Source organism: Mauremys reevesii, linkage group 18, assembly GCF_016161935.1.
Source record: "Mauremys reevesii isolate NIE-2019 linkage group 18, ASM1616193v1, whole genome shotgun sequence".
In the NCBI taxonomy this organism is placed as follows: domain Eukaryota; kingdom Metazoa; phylum Chordata; order Testudines; family Geoemydidae; genus Mauremys; species Mauremys reevesii.
Window position 1 is genome coordinate 28,937,602 of NC_052640.1, and position 23,226 is coordinate 28,960,827.

The 23,226-nt window shown below is 54.3% G+C and overlaps 1 protein-coding gene across 1 annotated transcript in view; it reads right to left on the reverse strand.

Annotated features, from left to right (window-relative positions):
* The window catches only part of LOC120385915 (trichohyalin-like), a 58,109-nt gene that overhangs the window by 22,175 nt on the left and 12,708 nt on the right, over positions 1 to 23,226 (reverse strand). The window contains exons 5-15 of the mRNA XM_039504483.1: positions 21,676 to 22,923; positions 18,756 to 18,863; positions 18,292 to 18,399; positions 17,765 to 17,816; positions 15,912 to 16,089; positions 10,377 to 10,469; positions 7,398 to 7,510; positions 5,309 to 5,444; positions 4,865 to 5,020; positions 4,177 to 4,281; positions 2,536 to 2,766 (exon numbers count right to left, since the gene is read on the reverse strand). Coding sequence (XP_039360417.1) covers positions 2,536 to 2,766; positions 4,177 to 4,281; positions 4,865 to 5,020; positions 5,309 to 5,444; positions 7,398 to 7,510; positions 10,377 to 10,469; positions 15,912 to 16,089; positions 17,765 to 17,816; positions 18,292 to 18,399; positions 18,756 to 18,863; positions 21,676 to 22,923 — 2,528 coding nt within the window. The remainder of the gene's footprint in view (positions 1 to 2,535; positions 2,767 to 4,176; positions 4,282 to 4,864; positions 5,021 to 5,308; positions 5,445 to 7,397; positions 7,511 to 10,376; positions 10,470 to 15,911; positions 16,090 to 17,764; positions 17,817 to 18,291; positions 18,400 to 18,755; positions 18,864 to 21,675; positions 22,924 to 23,226) is intronic.

A 23,226-nucleotide genomic window follows, 5' to 3' on the forward strand; every position in this document is an offset into this window, starting at 1 on the left:
GAAAAATAATTTGACTGGTAAACTGGGCACGTTTGATATAGAAATTATTGAGATAATAAACCAGGACATTTCATGATGCCTCTTTTAGCCATTTTCAGAGCTGTCCAATAAAACTACTGTCTCATCTCACTTCCCATCCTCCTTAAATTTGTGTATTACAGTTCAATATACCCAGACCCCATTCTTATTGCTACAAGCATGAAGAAAATTCTGGTCCATGAGTAAATGAAAGGCGTCATGTGATGCATCAACACATTATTTCCTTGGAGACACTGAACACTGACTAGACCAATCAGACCAGAGATGCAACTACTTTATCCTGGTACAGCAGCCAATCAGACTGTACATGCCAAACTGTTCCTAACTGACTTATCAGAAGTCAATAATAGGGGTTGGTTTTTTTCTGGGTCTTTTATGGCTCACCCACACATGGAGTTATTCCAGAATAGCTACTGCGCTTTCAATTCACCTGCCTTACTCCAAATTAGCTTTCCAATGTAGACAAGTCATAGAATCATAGAATATCAGGGTTGGAAGAGACTTCAGGAGGTCATCTAGTCCAACCCCTGCTCAAAGCAGGACAAACCCCAACTAAATCATCCCAGCCAGGGCTTTGTCAAGCTGGGCCTTAAAAACCTCTAAGGATGGAGATTCCACCACCTCCCTAGGTAACCCATTCCAGTGCTTCACCACCCACCTAATGAAATAGTGTTTCCTAATATCCAGCCTAAACCTCCCCCACTGCAACTTGAGACCATTGCTCCTTGTTCTGTCATCAGCCACCACTGAGAACAGTCTAGATCCATCCTCTTGGAACCCCCTTTCAGGTAGTTGAAGGCTTCTATCAAATCCCCCCTCACTCTTCTCTTCTGCAGACTAAACAAGCCCAGTTCCCTCAGCCTCTCCTCAAGTCATGTGCCCCAGCCCCCTAATCTTTTTTGTTGCTCTCTGCTAGACTCTTTCCAATTTGTCCATAGCCCTTCTGTAGTGGAGGGAGGGGGGCAAAATAGGACGCAATACTCCAGATGAGGCCTCACCAGTGTCGAATAGAGGGGCATAATCACTTCCCTCGATCTGCTGGCAATGCTCCTACTGATGCAGCCCAATATGCCATTAGCCTTCTTGGCAACAAGGGCACACTGCTGACTCGTATCCAACTTCTCGTCCGCTGTAATCCCCAGGTCCTTTTCTGCAGAATTGCCACTTAGCCAGTCGGTCCCCAGCCTGTAGCAGTGCATGGGATTCTTCCGTCCTGAGTGCACTCGTCTTTGTTGAACCTCATCAGATTTCTTTTGGCCCAATCCTCCAATTTGTCTAGGTCACTCTGGACCCTATCCCTGCCTTTCAGTGTATCTACCTTTCCCCCAGCTTAGTGTCATCCGTGAACTTGCTGAGGGTGCAATACGTCCCATCATCTAGATCACTAATGAAGATGTTGAACAAAACCGGCCCCAGGACTGACTCCTGGGGCACTCGGCTGCCAACTAGACATTGAGCCATTGATCACTACCCGTTGAGCCCAACGATCTAGCCAGCTTTCTATCCACCTTATAGTCCATTCATCCAATCCAGACTTTTTTAACTTGCTGGCAAGAATACTGTGGGAGACTGTATCAAAAGCTTTGCTAAAGTCAAGGAATAACACATCCACCACTTTCCCCATATCCACAGAGCCGGTTATCTCCTCATAGAAGGCAATCAGGTTAGTCAGGCATGACTTGCCCTTGGTGAATCCAGGTTGACTGTTCCTGATCACCTTCCTCTCCTCCAAGTGCTTCAAAATGGAGCCCTGCTCCATGATTTTTCTGGGGACTGAGGTGAGGCTGACTGGTCTGTAGTTCCCTGGATTCTCCTTTTTTAAAGATGGGCACTACATTAGCCTTTTTCCAATCATCCAGGAGTCCTCCATTTTAGCTCCCCTTTAAAACACTGGTTGCAAAATAATATAATTTAAGAATGTGTGACCCAAAAGGGGAGTTTTCTGATACTGTTGTTCAGCGAGGACGTAGCAACACGCACACAGACTCCTTATTTCAGAGACTATCGAGATTTATTGTCCCCCTCCTGGTAACCACCGACCGACAGGAAGGCAAGTTTAATATTTACTTCTCTCAGGCTGATGCCAGTTCCCCCTCCTCCACTTTTGGCCCAAACACTGGGGATGGGTGCGCTGCATGCTGGGGCCGGGAATCCCGAGGCTGCCAGTGTCCCCGTTCTGTGGGGTCAGTGGCCACTGGACCTGCGCAGTAGGGAATCCAATGGCCCAAACTGCCCCAAAGCCCCCTGCCGGTGGCCACACAGAGCAGCCCAAAGTAGCTGGGCCACATACTTGGTGCAAAGACCCCTGAATGTTCCCTTAAATTCCAAACTGAGCAGCTCCACTCCCTGACATGGGGCAGGAGCTGCACCTTTATGAATAAAAACCATTCAGCTAGGTGGGGGGGAAAGAAGGAATGAGAAGAGCAAGGGATGAGGGAGCCGTTCATGCGCAGAAGCCCCCCGCCCAGCCCAGGCTGGACTGCTTAGGGCTGGTACCTTCTCCTGCTGCATCTTCCCCAGCTGCCTGTCATGTTCTTCTCTCAGGTTCTCCATAGCGCGTTGCTGCGCTTCCTTCTCAGCCGTCAGGGCACAGACGACCTCTCGCAGCCTCACCAGCTCTAGCTCCTTCTCCGACAGGATCTTCTCCAGAGCAGAGCGTCTCAGCTCCTGCTCCGTCTCCCGCACTCGGAGGTCTCGGATTTGCCCACTCAGAGCTGCTGCCTGCTTCTGGAACAGAGAGCTCTGTGTAACCATCACAAACCGGCACGGGCTCCAAGAGGGTCTGGGGGCCGCTGGTGTCTGTAGAAGCACGAGGCGGGAGTCAGAGCATCATTCAAACAAGCGGTGGAAGAGGCTCAGCACAGCTGAGTTCATCTTCTGCATGTGTCAAGGCATGATTGTCCCCTCTACCAGGGGCCACAGCTACATCCTGGGCACCAGGAACCACCAATGGGGCAGAGCTGCCAGCCCCCAGCAGGAGAGGAAAGGACGGGGGGGGAGCAGGAACAAGACACGCAGGCAGTATGGCACGGGGCAGCCGGGGCCAAAGGGGAGAAGGAGGAATGGAACAGAAGGGTGGGAGGAGAGGAGGAGACACCAAGAAAAGCTAAAGGAGACAAAGCGCTTAGCAGTTTTCATAAAGGACCAATCCCTTGGTGCATTAGAGACAGTTAAAGATCCATCAGCACCTGGCTCTTACAGCCCCACTGCACATTGGCTGCAGCTACTGTGACCAGTGGGACACGAAGTGGATCCGGCCAATGCCCTATGGGAGGGGAGGTGGAGTCAGGGCACTGCCCCGTGGGAGGGGAGGCGGAGTCCGGGCGATGACCCGTGGGAGGCGAGGCGGGGTCTGGGCAATGCCCCGTGGGAGGCGAGGCGGGGTCCGGGCGATGCCCCGTGGGAGGCGAGGCGGGGTCCGGGCGATGCCCCGTGGGAGGCGAGGCGGGGTCCGGGCGATGCCCCGTGGGAGGAGAGGCGGGGTCAGGGCGATGCCCCGTGGGAGGCGAGGCGGGGTCCGGGCGATGCCCCGTGGGAGGCGAGGCGGAGTCCGGGCGATGCCCCGTGGGAGGGGAGGCGGGGTCCGGGCGATGCCCCGTGGGAGGCGAGGCGGGGTCCGGGCGATGCCCCGTGGGAGGCGAGGCGGGGTCCGGGCGATGCCCCGTGGGAGGCGAGGCGGGGTCTGGGTGATGCCCCGTGGGAGGGGAGGCGGGGTCCGGGAGACACTGTCTATTAAGGCATATTTCACATTATGGAAACATCGGCAGACCCCGGCTGCAGGGCTTTGAACCTCCAGTCTGACCCCCCCTAGCAATGGGGTTCTCATCTCTCCCGTCGGGGGCTAGATACAACTCGCTGCTGGCAGAGGTCTCCTGGCAGCCTGCCTTCACCCCGTTATTCTTCATGCCCCAACAGTGTCAGCACCCAACTCCCACCAGGCCCGCACTGGGACAGGGGCAGCCCTGGGTACCCGTGTGTCTGCGTACACACCCCTCTCTATTGGAAGTGGTAGGGGGTGTGGCATACAAAGGGGGACAGTTTCTTAAACCTACCAAGCAAACCTCCCACCTTCCATTGCTCCTGCTCCCCTCCCTCCCCATGTGGAAACCCTCTGACCTGAACCTGGGCTTCCCTCACCCTCTCCAGGTCCCTGAGCTGCAGTCTCAGTCGCGTGGTCTCCTCCTGCAGCTCCGTCCCCTCTGCCGTCCTCTCCTCCAGCTTGTTCTGAGCTTCCTCCAGGCACTGCAGCCGAAAGAACGCACACAATTCACACCCCAGGGCCAGGCAGGAGCGCGTCACACAGCCGCTGTTCTGACGGGGGCGACCCCCCCACTCACAGCGATGACAGTGTCCAGGTCATTCCCACCAGAAGGTCTTGGGGTGGGGAGAGACACTGGGCTCTGCTGTGAGTTATACCTCAGCCACGAGACGCTGCCTTCAAGGGAACCCTCTCCTGTGTGGCTGGGGGACAAGAGAACTATTTACAGCTCTCTGTGTCTCTGTGCTGTATCTGCAGCGCCTAGCACCGGGGGGGTCCTGGGCTGTGACTGGGGCTGCGAGGTGTGACTGAAATTCAAACAATAAACAATATGGCTGGGAGGCCCTCCCAGCTGCTGGGGAAACAGACGGCCCCTGGAGAATTACAGGTGCATCCCAGGTCTCATTCGCAGCACGCAGGATAGGGGAAGGACCCAGCCCGACATGGGGGTCCTTTGCTCTGCAGACACCACCTGCTTCCAGTGGAGTCTGGGAGCCGGCACCAGGCGCCTTCCCACCAGACAGCAGCGCTTCAGAAGCAGCCGGGAACCCCGGGGAGCTCAGCTACCTCCTGCAGCTCCTCGATCCTGGCTCTGGCTGCCCGCTGCTCAGAGAACAACTCTGCCTTGCAGCAGCTCAGCTGGCGCTCCAGGAAGGACAAGCTGCCCTCCAGGTGACGCACACGGGCCTTCAGCTCCTCCCGCTCGGCCGCTAGTGAGGAGACCTGGGAAATGAGCAGAGGATGGGATCGCCTGGCCCCTGTGTCCGCAGCGCTGCTTCCTGGCCCATGGAAACCCAGCAGCCTGGCCTCCCGACCGTACAGTGAGAGATCCCCTTATCCCCGCAGTGGGCAATGGGGTTTCCCCGGTCCTCCCCTCCCTACTCCATCCCTCTGCCCTTCTCGCCTTTGCCTCCTGTTTCCCCTCCCACCTGCAATGTGGACACTGCTCCTGCAATCCCCCATGGGAACCATCTGACCCACTGGCCACCCTCGGACACCCCCCGCCCTCACCTCAGCTTGGAAGGCCCCCAGCTGGGTGCTGTGCATGGTGGAGCACTGCTGTCTCAGCACACTCAGCTCCTTCTCCAGCTCGGGCAGCTCCCGCAGGCACGAGTCCCGTCTGTACTGCAGCAGCAGCAGGTCTGCCCTGTGGGAAGACGGTGCCGACACCCTCAGAGAGGCAGCATGCTTCGGGCCCGGGCAGCTTGCTGAGGGTCTGGAGGAAGGGGCAGCGTGCAGAGGCAAGTGGTCCCAGCATGCACTGCTCCCTCTGGGTCTACGCACGGGCTGCTGAGATCACGAGGGAGCTTAGGCTACAGGGCCATCATAAGAACATAAGAACATAAGAAAGGCCGTACCGGGTAAGACCAAAGGTCCATCTAGCCCAGTATCTGTCTACCGACAGTGGCCAATGCCAGGTGCCCCTGAGGGAGGAGAGAACCAGCACAGGCAATGAATTCTCTCTCTCTCTCCCCTGCCCATCCATCCATCTCCTGAGACAGAGGGAGCTAGGGACACCATTACCCATCCTGGCTAAATAGCCATTTTATGGACTTAGCCACCATGAGTTATCAGTCCCCCTTTAACATTGTTTATAGTCTCAACCTCCTCAGGTCTCTCAGGTAAGAGTTAGTTGACACTGCGTGAAGAAGAAAAGAACTTTTTTTGTTTTTTTTTTTGTTGCTGCTATTTAATTTTTTGACCCCTAGTTCTTGTATTATGGGGTATAAATAAATAAATATAACCTTTTAAACTTTCTTTTCTTCACATCAACATTTATTTTATATCATGTCCCCCCCCCTTAGTCTCCTCTTTAGTCCTCTTTTCCCTACCTAGCCTCTTTAATCTTCTCTCATATGGGACTCTCTCTAAACCCCATTTTTTTTGCTCTTCTTTTTCTGAACCTTTTCTAGTTAATTTTCTTTTTTTTTGAGAGGAGAGAGGAGACATCACCAGTACAGAGTAGATGTGTCATGGATTTATATAATATATGGGCATATATATCATTCTAATCTATTCTCCTATCCCATTCTTCCCTCCTTTTATCCTTTTTTTTTTTCGCTCTGCACACTGCATGGACATCTTCAGAGAACTATCTGACAACTCCACTCCATTTTTTTTTCTCCATTGTATGAAGATCTCCCCCTATCATGTTGTATGTATAGTTGGGGTTATTTCCAATGTATGTATTTATTTATTAATTTATTTTTTTAATTTTTTTTTGCCATTTTTTCATTTGCCATTTGTTGAGATCTTTTGAAGTTCTTGTTCTTCTTTAGTGGTTTTAGTCTTCTCTGCTAGTCTTAGTTTGCTGTCATCTGCAAACTTCTGCAAACTTTCTTTTACCACTTTCTACTTCATTTATGAATAAATTGAATAAAGATGGATACCTTAAATAGGATTAGGGAACACCACTAGTTACCCCTACCATTCTTTCTCTACATTTTGATTCTTTACCATCCTCTCCTTTGTTCCCTGTCCTACCAGTTCCCTCCTTCCCTTCCATGAAAGGAATTTTAATATAACTTTAAGGCCTTTCTTAAGGACCTGAGCCTGAGTGGACCTTACTTAAGGCTTACTTTCTCTAACTTGGTACACTGTCCCTTTGTCCACTGTGTTGTTCCATGTTGAGAACTTCTCTAGAAGATTAGTAAGACACGATTTCGAACTTTTGCCTATCTTGCTCATTGCTTTTGAGTTTTTGTGTTTTTATGTGTCTTTGACTTTTTTATTTTTTTTATTTTTTTTACAATTTTACCGGTAACTATTTTACTCACTTATTCTGTAGAGTTTTTTTAGGCTAAATCTGGCCTCCATGTGCCACAGGGTGGCTGCTATCTGCTCCAGTGAGTGCCAGCCAGAGGTGGCCCCCAGGCTCGCCCAGCACGTGCCAGCACAGCCCTCCACTGGGCAAAGTGCCTGTGTCATTAACGGGCTAGGAGCGAGCAGTTCCTGGGCCTGCTCCTGCTCCCACTGCTCTCGATAGGCATTTTGCTATTGGCTTCAGTGAGAGCAGGCCCATATTTGCAAGACGACTCCCCACCTCGCGTCCAGCGTTGGCCTGCCAAGGTCCCTGTGTGCCCAACCTCACCCCAGGTACCTGGCTTCATCCGCTTTGCTCCGAGTCTCCTTCAGGCAGGACTCCAGCGTCTCCGCCTCCTTCTGGCTCCTCTCCAGGGCCCCACGCAGCGACTCCAGCTCCTGGACCGCGCGCTGGGAGCAAAGGGGAGGAAAGGTGTCAGGAAAGGCAAGTGTCCATCTCCTTGCCCTGACGCCTAGGCCTTCGCCTCGCCACAGGCCGAGCCCACTGCTGCGTCCCCACAGGCCCAGGTGCTGAATGGGAGCGGAGTCCAGGCAGGACGGGTCTCCCCAGACAGCGACACACACGAGTGTTGCTCATGAGTAATGCGAGCATGGATTGGACCTCTCCCTTCCCCTGGCAACCCAACAGCAGCGCTCAGACAGGACTCTCCTGCTGACAGATCCAAACGCTTGGGGTCCTTCAGCAAGAACGTCACCACGATGGGCCTAGGACCCTGTAGCTTCCTGCCTTGGTCTGACAGGCATTTGATCTGGTTCCACATGGGGAATTATTAGCTAACTTGGAAAAGATGGGGATCAATATGAAAATTGAAAGGTGGATAAGGAACTGGTTAAAGGGGAGACTACAACGGGTTGTACTGAAAGGTGAATTGTCAGGCTGGAAGGAGGTTACTAGTGGAGTTCCTCAGGGATCGGTTTTGGGACCAATCTTATTTAACCTTTTTATTACTGACCTTGGCACAAAGAGTGGGAATGTGCTAATAAAGTTTGCGGATGACACAAAGCTGGGAGGTATTGCTAACACGGAGAAGGACCGGGATATCATACAGGAAGATCTGGATGACCTTGTAAACTGGAGTAATAGTAATAGGATGAAATTTAATAGTGAAAAGTGCAAGGTCATGCATTTAGGGAGTAATAACAAGAATTTTAGTTATAAATTGGGGACACATCAGCTGGAAGTAACAGAGGAGGAGAAGGACCTCGGAGTATTGGTTGATCACAGGATGACTATGAGCCGCCAATGTGATATGGTAAAAAAGCTAATGCAGTTTTAGGATGCATCAGGCGAGGTATTTCCAGCAAAGATAAGGAGGTGTTAGTACTGTTATACAAGGCACTGGTGAGACCTCATCTGGAATACTGTGTGCAGTTCTGGTCTCCCATGTTTAAGAAGGATGAATTCAAACTGGAACAGGCTCAGAGACGGGCTACTAGGATGATCCGAGGAATGGAAAACCTGTCTTATGAAAGGAGACGTAAAGAGCTTGGCTTGTTTAGCCTAACCAAAAGAAGGTTGAGGTGGGATATGATTGCTCTTCATAAATATATCAGAGGGATAAATATTAGGGAGGGAGAGAAATTATTTAAGCTTAGTACCAGTGTGGACACAAGAACAAATGGATATAAACTGGATACTAGGAAGTTTAGACTTGAAATTAGACAAAGGTTTCTAACCATTAGAGGAGTGAAAGTCTGGAACAGCCTTCCAAGGGGAGTAGTGGGGGCAAAAGACATATCTGGCTTTAAGACTAAGCTTGATAAGTTTATGGAGGGGATGGTATGATGGGAGAGCCTAATTTTGGCAATTAATTTGGCAATTGATCTTTGATTATTAGCAGGTAAGTATGCCCAGTGGTCTGTGATGGGATGTTAGATGGGTTGGGATCTGAGTTACTACAGAGAATTCTTTCCTGGGTGCTGGCTGGTGAGTCTTGCCCATATGCTCAGGGTTTAGCTGATGGCCATATTTGGGGTTGGGAAGGAATTTTCCTCCAGGGCAGATTGGCAGAGGCCCTGGAGGTTTTTCACCTTCCTCTGCAGCATGGGACACAGGTCACTTGCTGGAGGATTCTCTGCAGCTTGAGGTCTTCAAACCACAATCTGAGGACTTCAGCAACTCAGACACAGGTTAGGGGTTTTTTATTGAAGTGGGTGGGTGAGATTCTGTGGCCTGCGTTGTGCAGGAGGTCAGACTAGATGATCATAATGGTCCCTTCTGACCTTAAAGTCTATAAGTCTATGAGTCTGTGACAGGGCCAGCAGGACAGATCCTCCCTGCAGGCCCCAAGTGGGTGCTGTGGGGAGGGGCTGGAGCCCATCAGACCCCTCCACTAAGAAGCAAGAACATAGGCCCAGGAAGAGGCCAGGCTGCCCCTGCCACAGGGAAGTCCCCACCTGCCTGGCTAGATTATATAGGAAAAGAGCTCGCCCTGTCTGGGGCCCATCACCATGGTATGTGGGCACCACAGACTCCATGTAAGGCCAGGTTTTCACACTTCAAAGTTTTGCCGGCCCGGCTACATCACTTAGGACGGGAGTTTTTTATGCCATAGCTGTGCTGGCAAAAGCCCCGGTGTAGGCTCGATTCTACCAGCCAAAAAGGATTGCCCCTTCTCTCACTGAACTGGAATAAGCTGTACCAGCAAAGGCCCTTTTTCTCCAGTACACTGCATCTCCAGTAGGAGGGTTTGCCAGTATAGCTAGTACCAGTATAACCAGTATAACTAGACTGGCAAAACTCTTGAGTGTAGATTAGACCCAAGCCCCTGCCAAGTCCTGGCCAGGTGCTTTCTCCAAATCCCACGTGTCCCAAGGCCTCCTTCCCAGTGCTGTCAGCTGTCCCAGGACAAACAATGTGCAAACACTGTAGGAGCCCCAAGAAGCATGTGGTCGAGGGCTGAGTTTAGCAGGAGACCAGCAAAAGACAGCAGGTCCATGCATGACTCAGGCTGCTCCATCCTGGGAGTCAGTTCTCCCACTCACACTCCAAGCCTCCTGTCTCCTCCCTCCGTGGCTGGAGCTGCAGGGTGCTGATCCCGTCTCCATGCCAGCCCCTTGGTCCCATCAGTAACTGCCCTCACGAGCCACACCCTGCCTTGCCCCAGCAGCAGCCACCACCTCTGGACACGAAGTGCATGTGAACAAGGGGGTGACCCAATGGCTCTGATGGATCCCTGCAGGCAGCTGGTTTGCAGCACTGTGCAATGTCTCTGCCCTGGCGCCTCTCTGCTGGATGGGGCTGCTGGGAAAATACCTTTTTCTGACCCAGGATGTCACTCAGGGACAAGTCAGCCTCGTGTAGCTGGGATTTCCTCTGCAACAGCCTCTCCTCTTCAGCGCCCAGGTCCTGTGCAACGAATCAAACACACAGCGCTGACCTACCCAGCTCTTCCCCGGAGCCCCTTCCAGCAGCTGACACCTCAACAGCTTCTCTTATGCAAATAGCAGACAGGTCCAGTTCCCACGTTACCATCCAACCAAGCCCTGTGTTTGCTGTTGTGCACGTGTATCAAAGCACAGCCTTTGCATACATGACCATGTGCAAGGGGACAGAATCCAGCCTGCATGGGCAAACGGAGGTTACTTATCTGTAACGGGGAGTTCTTCGAGACATGTGGTCCCTGTCTGTATTCCACGTGGGTGACCATGCGCGCCATACACCCGAGTCCTGAAACTCTAACAAACAGTGTCCGTTGGCCTCTTTTCCTCGTTTTCCTCGTGCTCCAGACTGGGGCATAAGAGGCAGTGTGGGCTGATGCCTCTCCAGTTCCTCTTTGTACCACGAATCCAGCAGGATTTGAAGCAGAGGGGACGGAGGGCAGACAGTGGAATACAGACAGGACCACACACCTCGAAGAACTCCCCATTACAAGTAACTTCCCTTTCTTCTTCGAGTGCTGGTCCCTATGTGTATGCCATGCGTGAGTGATTGACAAGCACTATTCAGATGGGAGGAGGGTGCGGGGTGCCAGCAAGGAAGATGCTTGAAGTACTACAGGTCCCACTGCTGCATCCACAGCGGCAGCCTGAACCAGTACGTAATGTTTTGTGACTGTGCGAATGGAACTCCAGGTAGCTGCTCTGCCATGGTCCAGCAATGGCACTTTCTGCAGCGATGCTGTGGAGGCAGTTTGTGCTCTCCTGGAGCGTGCCCTTTGGATGGATATGTGCTAATTGGTAGCACCCAGAGATCCATCAGGAGATTCTCAGAGAGGATTTTGCTTCTCCTCAAAACCTTTCTGCTATGGGAAGAAATAGCCTAGGTGATCTGCTGATAGATTTGGTCCTTTGCAGGTAGAGCTGTACAGTGTGTCTGAGTCAAGGGAACGAAGTTTCCTCTCCTCTGCAGAGGAATGGGGTTTCGGGAAGAAAACAGGCAAGTGGATAGTGTGGTTGACATGGCATTCAGAAATAACCTTGGGGAGGACGTTAGGTTGTAGACGGAGAGAGATATTTTCCTGGTGATGAACAGTGTGATGGGTCTGCCATGAGGGCTCCCCTCTCGCTCAGCCTTCTGGCTGAGGGAATAGCCACTAAGAATGCACCTTTCATGGACAGGTGGGCCATGGAGCATGTTACCAAGGATTCAAACAGTGGCCTGATGAGTGGTGACAGCCCGAGATTGAGGTCCCATTGAGGGGTAGGTTTGATGATTGGCAGAAAGATCCTAACTAGGCCTTTCATGGATGTCACTGCTGTAGGGTGAGTAAAGATGGAATATCCACCTTCTGGCGGAAGGAAGGCACTGATTGCTGCAAGATGGACCTGCAGCAAGCCAATGGAAAGACCTGAGCCCCTCAAAACAGGAGGTGATCTAAAGCAACTGGGATCCTTGCAGAATTTCGAGGTAGCACCTTATGCTGAGCCCAGGTAGAAAATTGTCTCCATTTAGCTAAGTAGCAGGTGCTAGTTGAGTCTTTCCTACTTTGAATAAGAATAGCTTGGATGGGTGCTGAGCAAGCATGTTCTAGTCATGATCCCCACCCAGACACCAGGCCATGAGGTGGACGGGGTCTTGATTGGGTGTCTGGTTCTGCCCCCTTGCTGAGGAAGGCGATCTGGGAAGGGGCAGATTGTGATAGGAGGATGGACCAACATCCTCAGGAGCTCCGGAAACCAAAACTGCCTGGGCCAGATGGGTACTAGGAGAATGTCTCTGGCCTTGTCTTGACGGATCTCTCGTAAGCCCTGTGGGAACGGAGGAAAGGCACCTCTGGGATTGTGTGTCCATGGCAAATGGAGACCATTGCCCTGGGGGCCGTGACCCACAGCTCCTGTGGAGCAGTACAAGGAAAGCCTGTTTATTTGGGATACGAAGAGATCCCATTGAGATGTTCCCCGAGTGAATATCTCGCTCAGGGAAGAGCTGTGCATCTCCCACTCGTGAACCGCAGAGAAGTGTCTGCCCAGGTTGTCTGCTAAAGAGTTTTGGGCACCCAGAAGGTACATGGCTTGGATAGTGATGCAGTTTCTGATGCACGCGTTCCAAAGCCTGACTGCTTCTAGGCACGGGGGAGAGACCTTGCTCCGCCCTGTCTGTTTATGTAAAAGACTGTGGTGATATTGTCTGACATCACATGGACATGAAGAGATCGAATGAGCAGGAGAAGATCCCGCTTGCCGGGCGGGCTGCCCTCAGCTGCGTAGATCGATGTGGGTCCAGGGACCCTGTTCATAGAGGCTGTTCAAGTGAGCTCCCCAACCCTTAAGGGATGTGTCGGTTACGATGGCGGAGAGTGATGAAGAGGACACCAGCTCTGGCTCAATCCGGGTTCGACTGCCCGGTAAGAGAGGCAATGGCCCTGGCAGGACCAGTTACCCTGGTGTTGACGCACTCCCTGCCTGGTGAGCAGACAGACAGGAGCCCGGCTTGTAGGCAGCCTCGCTGAAGCCTGGCGAATGGTGTCACGTGGCTTAGAAGACAAAGGCACATCCTGACCACAGCCAGATTGCTCATTAGCTGCCACCTGTCCGTGGGGAGGAAAGCTCTTGGGCAAGGAGCCCAGTGTTACCTCCATCAAGTTTATCCTCTGGGTGGGGGTTACAAGGGACTGTTCTTTGTTCACACGTTTGCTATCAGGGCAAAGCCAAGACACACACCTCATGACTGCTGGGGGCTGAGCCTCTCGACGCAGTATCCACTGTGTCCACCACAGCATGAAGGGAATCTTAGCCACTCACGTGCCCTCTTCTAAGGGAGGCTGAACCTGGGCTCTGTCATCAGGGGGAAGCTTATCCTTAAAACTGGCCAGGCTGGAGTAATTGGTAAAATCCTATTCGCTAACAAGCCCCGATCGATAGCAATACAGAATTGCAGGGAAAGGAGCTTTCTTCCCTACAGCTCCAACCTCGTCAAGGCCTTATCAGCAGGGGTGGGTTTGGGATGATGCAATTTTGCTCTCTTCACAGCTGCCTGTAGCACCAGCGATCTGGATGCTGGGTGCAAGAAAAGAAATTCTGCCCCTTTGGCAGAGACAGAACAGTCTCTCTCGGCGTTTTAGGCGTGGGGGTGCGGGAGGCAGGGTTATGCCACACCACTCTGGCTGGCTCCCTGATGGCCTCGTTAACCAGATGTGCCACCTTGCTCAGACCTGTAGGCTGCAGAATAGCCAGGAGCTGGTGCGGGAAGTCCTGGACCTCCTCTGGAGGTCATTGGCTATCCTCCGAAGCAGCTCCTGGTACTGCCTATGGTCGTCCAGCGGAGAGGGTGAGGATGAAGTGATGGCTTCAGCCAGAGAGGAGGACAAGATTCCTGTCAGTACCTGCAAATCTGGGTCTCTGTCCTCCTCCTCGTACTCTGTCGGATCTGGTGAGTGCCGAGTAAGAGAGGTGTGGTAGGATTCATGGACGGATCCAAGGCATCTCCCATAGGGGCTCCAGGGCCCCCAATGTGGCCAAAAGGAGGGACTGACTAAGTGGGGCGACCCCACGGCATCGGGTACCAGTGGTCCCTGAGGAAGTCACATCAGGGAGGATGGGGCTCAGATCTCTGTGAGGAGATGACTGACCAGCCAGCACATCCGATTTCTCTGAGTCTGAGAACTGCTCTCCCTCCAGCGGCGGAGGGGATGGTACCAGAGGGTACATGCTCCTGCCTGGCAGCTGGCGAGGGGATGGCTCCAGTGACACCGACGCAGGTTTGTCCTCTGGCATAGCAATGCCTCTCAGAAGGACTGGGTCAGTGAGGAGAGGAGACTGGGGATAAGGGAAGAAACTATCCTCTGGTGTAACGTAGGTGTCCAGACAACCCGGTGGTCAGGGCCAATGGTTCCAACATGCCCCAGGAAGCTGTAGCCGGGCAGGGTCCTAGGAGGATGGGCCGGCATGGAGGAAGAAGCAGGCCCAACACTTCTGGATGGAGCCGGCAGATTTCAGTCCTCGTGATTCACAGCCGGAGCCACCGAAGGTACCGACAGATCCTTCTTCTTCTGAACTTTACCCTCCAGCCTGGGGGTATTTCACAGTCCTGGACCCCTGGGATTTGCATGTGAAGGCTTGTCCAGCCTGGGCGGGCTCGGGACGGGCTCCCTTCTTTTATGGACAGATTTGGGGGGATCTGACCATGAAAGAGTCATGAGAGTGCCCCTTAAACTCATGGGAAGCTTGGGAAGAAGAGTCCTGGGCTTAGCAGCTGTGGACTCTGTTCCTAAGCTCATGCTCAGAGGGGCTCTGCTCATCCGATGGGGCAAATGTACAGGAGGGTCTCCCTGGCCTGGAGCAGAACGAGGCCTCATACAGTGTTTCTTTAATCTAAGCTCATGAGCTTGGCATGTTCGCAGTGGAAAAGAGTGACAGATGCTGCACTTTGCAGAATTTGTATCTCACCCAACCAGCAGAGACTGCGCTGATGCTCGTCACTCACAGAGGAGGAGCGAGCGCAGGAGACACAATTCTTGAACCTGGAACCCTGGGCATAGTCTCCGGTTTGGGGGGAAAACTACCTACGCTAACTATCCTAAAACCTCTAGCTCCGCTAACATAAAAACTACAAACTATTTACAAATTGATTGACCAAGTATTAAGAATAAAAGCTGGAGATATCTGTGGACAGAGGCACTTCGACTCGGGGCAAGCGGCAGTGAGAAGGAACTGCAGAGACGTCGGCTCGCGCTGCCCCTTGTGCCCTGGGCCGGGGCCACGAGGAGAACCACTGTCAGACATGGCTTGTTAGAACTTCCGGACTCAGGCCCACGGCACGCAAACACCCCCATGTGGGATACACACACGGACCAGCTCTAGCACCAGCATTTCCCATCTCTGGAGCGCTGAATTCTGCAGCCGTGACCGCGTTCTTCCCATGCAGTTACTTTGGGTGGAATAATACTTAGCTCTGATATAACCCCAAAGGCTACAGTGTTATCAAAGAGTGGGCAGCATGTTATCCTCATTGTAAACTAAAGGTCAGAGGGGTTAAGTAACTCGCCCAAGGCCATGTGGGGAGGAAGTGTCAGGAGTGGGACTAGAAGGCAGTCACCAGACCGCCAGCACCCTGCTCTTACTGCTGGACAACACTGCTACTGCCATGGTACAGGAGACAGGATTGCTACACTGCACTTTCCTACGTCGCTGGTGGGGTCGCTGCACTTGCCTCGGTTTCCAGAATAGTGCGTAGCTCCATGTGCTGCTAGGGTCTCATGCAAGAGCTGCCTTGGAACAATTCTCTGCACTTACTCGTGTCAATTTCAGGCAGCTCTGCTACCTGCCCCAGTCCCCACCTTGCAGCCCTATTTGCAGTGCAGCCACCATCCCAACACCCCTGAGAGAATCGCCCTTTGCCACAGGACAGCACCTGGTGCTCCGTGCAGGCTTCCTTCCTGGTACCCTCCCAGCTGGACTCTGCCCTGCTTGGCATTGGGCTCCACCTCGCAGGGCTGCTGCTCCTCCAGTCGGCGCTGCCATGAGACCACAGGAACTCCTCCTCCTCCTCCTCCTCTTCATCAGTGACTGCACTGCTGGAGCCCAGGCACCTGCAAGAGCAGCAGCATCTAATGCAGGGCAGATAGGCCACCCCTTCTTCGTGCCCAGCCTCCAAGTGCCTGGCGTGGGCAGGCTCTGTGCTCCACGGGCAAGTGGAGGTGCCAGTGTCCTGTGCCTCAACTAAGGATCAACGCAAGGGGGAGCGTCCCGCCTGGAAGAACTGCAGCCGGCAGGGGGGACTGTCAAAATGGCCCAGAGCTACTGATGCAGGACTGGAGGGGACGGTGTCTAGGACTGAAAGCTGGGGGAACCCACTCTGCATGAGCCAGTGGAATGACACTGCATTAGCTGGGGAACCTGGATGTAGGCTTGTGTCAGCGGCTCTTGACCATTTCAGAATTCACATCTCAGCTGGTGGCTGCCTGGAGCAGCTGAGTCGCCTGCTCAGACCAGGTTGTGGCTTTCAAAAAAACAACAACCCAAAAATGCAAGAGACTTGCATGGTGTCATGCAGGGTGCAGCGGAGCCTAAGACAGAATCCTGGTTTCCCAACCCTCTGTACTAATCACTACATCATCTTGCTCCAATGCAGTCTCACTGCCACTGCTGGAGGTCAGGATGAGCAGAGACATGCAGGATAAATGACGTGGAAAAAGGGTGAACAGCGAGGTGGCAAAATTTGCAGACAATACAAAATTACTCAAGATAGTTAAGTCCAAAGCAGACTGCGAAGAGTTACAAAGGGATCTCACAAAACTGAGTGACTGGGCAACAGAATGGCAGCTGAAATTCAATGTTGATTGTAATGCACATTGGAAAACATAATCCCAACTATACATATAAAATGATGGAGTCTAAATTAGCTGTTACCAGTCAGGTGAGAGATCTTGGAGTCACTGTGGATAGTTCTCTGAAAACATCCATTCTATGTGCAGCAGCAGTCAAAAAAAAGCGAACAGAATATTGGGACTCATTAGGAGAGGGATAGAGAATACAACAGAAAATCTCATATTGCCTCTATATAAATCCATGAGATGCCTTCACCATGAATGTGTGGAGTTTGGGTCACCCCATCACAGAAAAGTTATATTAGAATAGGAAAAGGTTCAGAGAAGGGCAACACAAATGATTAAGGGGGGTGGAACAGCTTCCATATGAGGAGAGATTAATAAGACTGGGACTGTTCAGTTTGGAAAAGAGACGACTAGGAGAGGATATGCTAGAGATCTATAAAATCATGACTGGTGTGGAGAAAGTGAATAAGGAAGTGTTATTTACTCCTTCTTGTAACACAAGAACCAGAAGTCACCCAAAGAAATTAATAGGCAGCAGGTTTAAAACAAACCAAGGGAAGTGTTTCTTCACACAACGCACAGTCAACCTGTGGAACTCCTTGCCAGAGGATGTTGTGAAGGCCAAGACTATAACAGGGTTCAAAAAAGAACTAGATAAGTTCCTAGGGGCTAGGTCCATCAATGGCTATTAGCCAGTAGGGGTAGGGATGCAACCCCATGTCCCTGAACCTCTGACTGCCAGAAGCACCTGGCATTGGCCAATGTCAGAGCCAGGACACTAGGCTGTTCCTGTGTGCCTGTCTGCAGGGTTTGGCGTGGCACTGTGGCAGGTTTCAGTGCCACAGGCAGCGGGAGCCCTGGCGTCAGTCTCCACAGGACCATCACTGCTTAGCATCGCACCAGGGGCCGAGCTGGTCTCATCAGCACTTACCCCAACGAGTCTCTCCGTGGGCAGCGGGGCCCCTTGGTGCTGCGGCCTGGAGCTGTTTGGAGAAGAGAAACATTGAGTCTCCACAGCAATAGTAGAGTAGCTCCTGGGAAAGCAAGTGCAGCCCAGAGCCAGCAGGAGGAGCTGTGGAGCCCTGTGGGGAGGCAGCAGGAGGAGCTGTGGGGAGCAGGGAGTCAGCCTGGACTTGGACTCTGAGCCACCCCGCTAAGGCAATCGCCCCTAACAGCATGTGGCTAACGCAGCAGGGGAGGAGGGGGGGCAGCAGCTGGGATCCCAGCAGCAAGGTGTGACTGCTGGGGGCGGGGGGGACAGGGTGCGATCCGCAGAGAGAACAGAGCAGGCACAAACAGTCACAGCTGCAAGGGGCAGGTCCATCCCCACACCCCCAAAGCAGCTCCATCGCCCTGCGACAGCGAGAGGCTGGTCCGGAGGAGACACAAGGGGGATTCACTGTGGGCACTGACGAGCCCCCTGGGGAATGGCCGTCTGGCTGAACCCCGGGGCCGTACCTCTCCGGCGGCCGATGGCCTTGCGGAGGTGAAGCTGGACTGTCTCCGTCCTCACCGAGTCCAGGTCACTGTCGATGGTGACGGAGTCGAAACTGGTGACGGGGACCCCTGAAAGAGGATGAATGGGGGATGGGAGAGATGCCAAACCCAGCTGACCCCAGAGTGAGGGGGGTTTCCCTGCCTTCGTCTTACCAAACTGAACCTGTGATCAGGGGTGACTCCCCTGTTCTCCCAGCCCCAGCCACGATGCAAACCCAGAGGCTCTGTCCTCTCCCAGATCCTGCATTTGTTCCCTGCAGTGACAAGGAGCACAGGCATCTTCCAGGGTGGGGAACCAGCAGGCGAGGCCGGGACAGGATCACCCATTTTCCAGGAGAGAGGCAGATCGATGGGCAGGCCCAGGATTGGGGGCAGGACCCAGCACTTTCCCCATGAAGCAGCAGCCAGCCGGCAGCTCCTCTTACCAGCCACATGCTTGTACTTGCAGGGCCCCGGATAGACCTCGTCCCGAGCTGGGCTCAGGCTGCTCTGCCTCTCACGACTCTCGGAGACGCCCGCCTCTGGGTCAGGACCTACAGAGAGGGTGAGAACAGGAGCCAGTAGCCAGGGGCTCCTGGAAGGCACATGCACTCCTGTATCCTGGGTTGGGCGGGTGTGTGTGTGTGGGGGGGGGGGGAGCAGAGCTGCTGGTAGCACAGGCCCACCGGCCCCTCAGCAACCAGGGACCAGGCACTCAGCATGAGGAAGAAAAGTGATCAGGAACAGTCAGCATGGATTCACCAAGAGCAAGTCATGCCTGACCAACCTGATTGCCTTCTATGATGAGATAACCGGCTCTGTGGATGAGGGGAAAGCAGTGGACATGTTATTCCTTGACTTTAGCAAAGCTTTTGTTACAGTCTCCCACAGTATTCTTGCCAGCAAGTTAAAGAAGTATGGGCTGGAAGAATGGAGTATAAGGTGGATAGAAAGCTGGCTAGATTGTCGGGCTCAATGGATACTGATCAATGGCTCCATGTCTAGTTGGCAGTTGGTGTCAAGTGGAGTGCCCCAAAGGTCGGTCCTGGGGTCGGTTTTGTTCAATATCTTCATTAACGATCTGGAGGATGGTGTGGACTGCACCCTCAGCAAGTTTGCAGATGACAATAAACTGGGAGGAGTGGTAGATATGCTGGAGGGTAGGGATAGGATACAGAGGGACCTACACAAATTAGAGGATTGGGCCAAAAGAAACTTGATGAGGTTCAACAAGGACAAGTGCAGAGTCCTGCATTTAGGACGGAAGAATCCCATGCACTGCTACAGACTAGGGACCGAGTGGCTAGGCAGCAGTTCTGCAGAAAAGGACCTAGGGGTTACAGTGGACGAGAAGCTGGATATGAGTCAACAGTGTGAACCTTGTTGCCAAGAAGGCTAACGGCATTTTGGGCTGTATAAGTAGGAGCATTGCCAGCAGATCGAGGGACATGATCATTGCCCTCTATTCAGCATTGGTGAGGCCTCATCTGGAGTACTGTGTCCAGTTTTGGGCCCCACACTACAAGAAGGATGTGGAAAAATTGGAAAGAGTCCAGCAGAGGGCAACAAAAATCATTAGGGGGCTGGAGCACATGACGTATGAGGAGAGGCTGAGGGAACTGGGATTGTTTAGTCTGCAGAAGAGAAGAATGAGGGGGGATTTGATAGCTGCTTTCAACTACCTGAAAGGGGGTTCCAAAGAGGATGGATCTAGACCGTGCTCAGTAGTGGCAGATGACAGAACAAGGAGCAATGGTCTCAAGTTGCAGTGAGGGAGGTTTAGGTTGGATATTAGGAAACACTATTTCACTAGGAGGGTGGTGAAGCACTGGAATGGGTTACCTAGGGAGGTGGTGGAATCTCCATCTTTAGAGGTTTTTAAGGTCAGGCTTGACAAAGCCCTGGCTGGGATGATTTAGTTGGGATTGGCCCTGCTTTGAGCAGGGGCTTGGACTAGATACCTCCTGAGGTTCCTTCCAACCCTGAGATTCTATGATCCTATGAGGCACCAGGCTGAATGTCCAGGCAAAGCGGGGGCCAGAAGAACTCTCCCCTCAGCACTGAGCAGGGATGGGAATCGGGGAGGGGGGGGGGTTAAACAGGAAAGCAGGGGTGGCTCTAGCAGCCGCAGTCCTTCCCTTCACGGTGCCCCAGCTCCCTCTTCCAGAGACAGGGTGCTTGGACCAGCACATTGTGGGGCCCCATCTGTCACCCCTTTCCAGCTGCCTACCCACCCCAGAATCCTTCAGCTTCCTGCCCCAGGGAACTGACCCTTCCTCCCCGCTCCTGGAATCCATGGGGCCCTGCCCAGCCCCCAACCACTCCTGCTGCTGGGTTGGCCCTGCTCAGAGCTTCAGGCCCTGCCCGAGCGTTACACCACCAAGCTCCCTCGGAGAGGAGCAGGGGGTCCCCCTTGCCCTGCAGTGCAGGGGCCAGTCACAGTCACTTTCCCTGCACTGCCCTGAGCACAGGCCAGTCTCCTGCCAACGCCCCCCTCGGTGGGGACAGGGACGGGACCAGGACGTGCCTTTCCCTTTGCACCAGGCGAAGAGCTGGCCAGACACAGCAGTGTCCTCTGGCAACGGCAGGTGCTCCAGGCAGGGCTGTGTCACAGCACACAGAGCCGCACGAACCCAGCCCCAGGGTCCTCCCTGCCTTACACCTCTCCCCTGCTCCGCTCCCACTCTGCCGTCCCGTCCCTGCTGTCACGCCGGCAACCCCAGCCCTGTGTTGCCACGGCCTTCTCTTCCCACCCGCTCCCCCTGCTGCCAAAGCAGGGACAGCCAACCGGCCAGCGCTGCTCCGGGCACTGGGGGCACTGGGGGAAGGCGGGGGATAGGAACAGCTGGCTGTGTCTGTTTCATTCGCAGCATGGCAGAAACGCACGCGGGTATCCCTGCCCCAGGGAGGGTAGCCCCAAGCACCTTTCCCTGCTAGTGCCCCAAGGGGTGGCGCCGTGACCAGGACCTGCCCATCCCCCCTGACAGACTAGCCAGGTCCCCAGGGGCGTTGCTGAGCTTGCAAGGATGCCAGTGATCACTGGGAATGTGACACTCCCCGGGGAGTTTGTCAGAGCCCTAACGAGCCAGGAAGAGTCCACAAGAGCCTCCATCATCTCACCGCAATGGCCAACGCAGCCCCCACTGTGCTGTCACAGCGTCGTTCCCACCCCCTGTACTGTCACTGCTCCCCCAGGTGCTGATCCCGAGCTTCCCAGACACGCTGACACCCTCCTCCCTAGCTCAGCGATGAGCGTTTTCTCCCCACATACTCAGTTCCCTGGTGACAGGGGCAGAGGGACAAGCCAGTCCTAGTTCTGGAGCCAGCCGACTCCATGGCGCTTTCAGCCCCGTGCTCCAGACTTACACTGTGTCAGGCCGCGAGCTCCCTTCTCCGCTGGCCCAGGCTGCAGCTCCCAGCTCCACCAGATTCCCTCCCCGCCTCCGCTAGCCGCAGCATGAGTGACGCCCCTTCCAGACAGTCCCCGGGGTATCACCGACCCCTGTTGCAGCAGCTCTGGGGCCTCCCTCTCAGGATCTCCTGGACCAACCCCGCCCTGTGTCACCACGCAGCCATCGCTAACCACAGCTCGGGGTGGCTGGGCGCTTTCAGGGCTACTAGCCAGCTGTGTTGTGGCACCAAACCCTTGCAAAGCTGAGCCCTGATCTCCCAGCTTCTCCAGGGGCAGCCCTTGGTCGGGGCAGGGGGATGCTATTAGCCGGGAAGGGCTGCCATAGGCTGCTGTGGGAGCGGAGTGAGAGGGACTGTGGGACCAGACGTGCCCGTATGCAGTTTGTCTCCTCCCGGACGGACTCGGAGCTGTCCTCACAGGCTGGGACTCTCTGGCCCAGGCTCTCGTGCCGGCACCAGCACCCAGAGCTCTGAGGGGCTGGCTGGGACCCAGCTCCTCCACGAGCAATGGGCTGCTGAAGGGTAGGGAGTCTTCCCAGGAGTTCTGGCCCCATCTGGAAGAGCCCTCCAGGGGCCAAGGAACGCTTTCCTCCGAGGTCTCCACCCGCTCAGGCAGAGCTAGTCCGGGAGCCCGGCTTCCCGTGGCGCTGGCTTTTCCCGTGTCTGTGCTGCTTGGGGTGTCCATGGTGTTGCTCCGGCTCAGCCTGGATATCCTGCCCCCCAGAGACTCCAGGCTCTCTCTCCTGGTCCTAGAGCTCAGGGACTGGGGCCCTTCCACGCTGCTGGACAAAGCCAGGGCTGAGTCCCCTTCTAGCCCCTCCTCAAACCGCTGCCTCCTTGCTGTACTGAGCACGAAGCCCCCTGCAGCAGCCCCACACGCCTCCGCGGCGGGGCAGAGACCAGCGGGCCTGGCTTTGATTCCCGTGACGCGCCCTTCCTCAGCAGGGTCTCCGGCTGGGAAACCCCCAGCTGGCATATCCCCTTCCTCATCGGAATTCACCAGGGGGTCGACCATGCCTTCCCGAAACCTGGCAGCAAAGTCCTCCGTGCAGATGGAATTCGAGTCACTCTGGTCCCCCAGGGTCTCCGGGGCTTGCTCGGAGCCAAGGAGATGCATCAGCCTCCAGCCGTACTCCTCCTTCCGAGAGGGGCCGGCTTCGCCCCAGGAGGTGCCGTCCTGGTTTGCACAGCATCCTTCCATCTCTGCACAGGGGAGGGAAGTAAACAAAGAGCTGTGAGTCCCTCCCCAAACCAGCATTACTGCCAACGAGCCCCACTGGGGGACGCCGAGGGGCAGAGAAGCAGCAGATTGCTCGGCGACACACAGGAAGCCAGAGGCAGGAACAGAACTCAGGTCTCCGGAGTCTCCTGCCACGTCCTACCCATTGGGTCATGCTGCCTCCATCACCTGCCTTCTCTCTGCAAGGGACTGCACCTGCTCACTGCAGGATTCTCACACTTTCCTCTGAAGCATCTGGTGCTGGGCACCCGCAGAGACAGAATGCT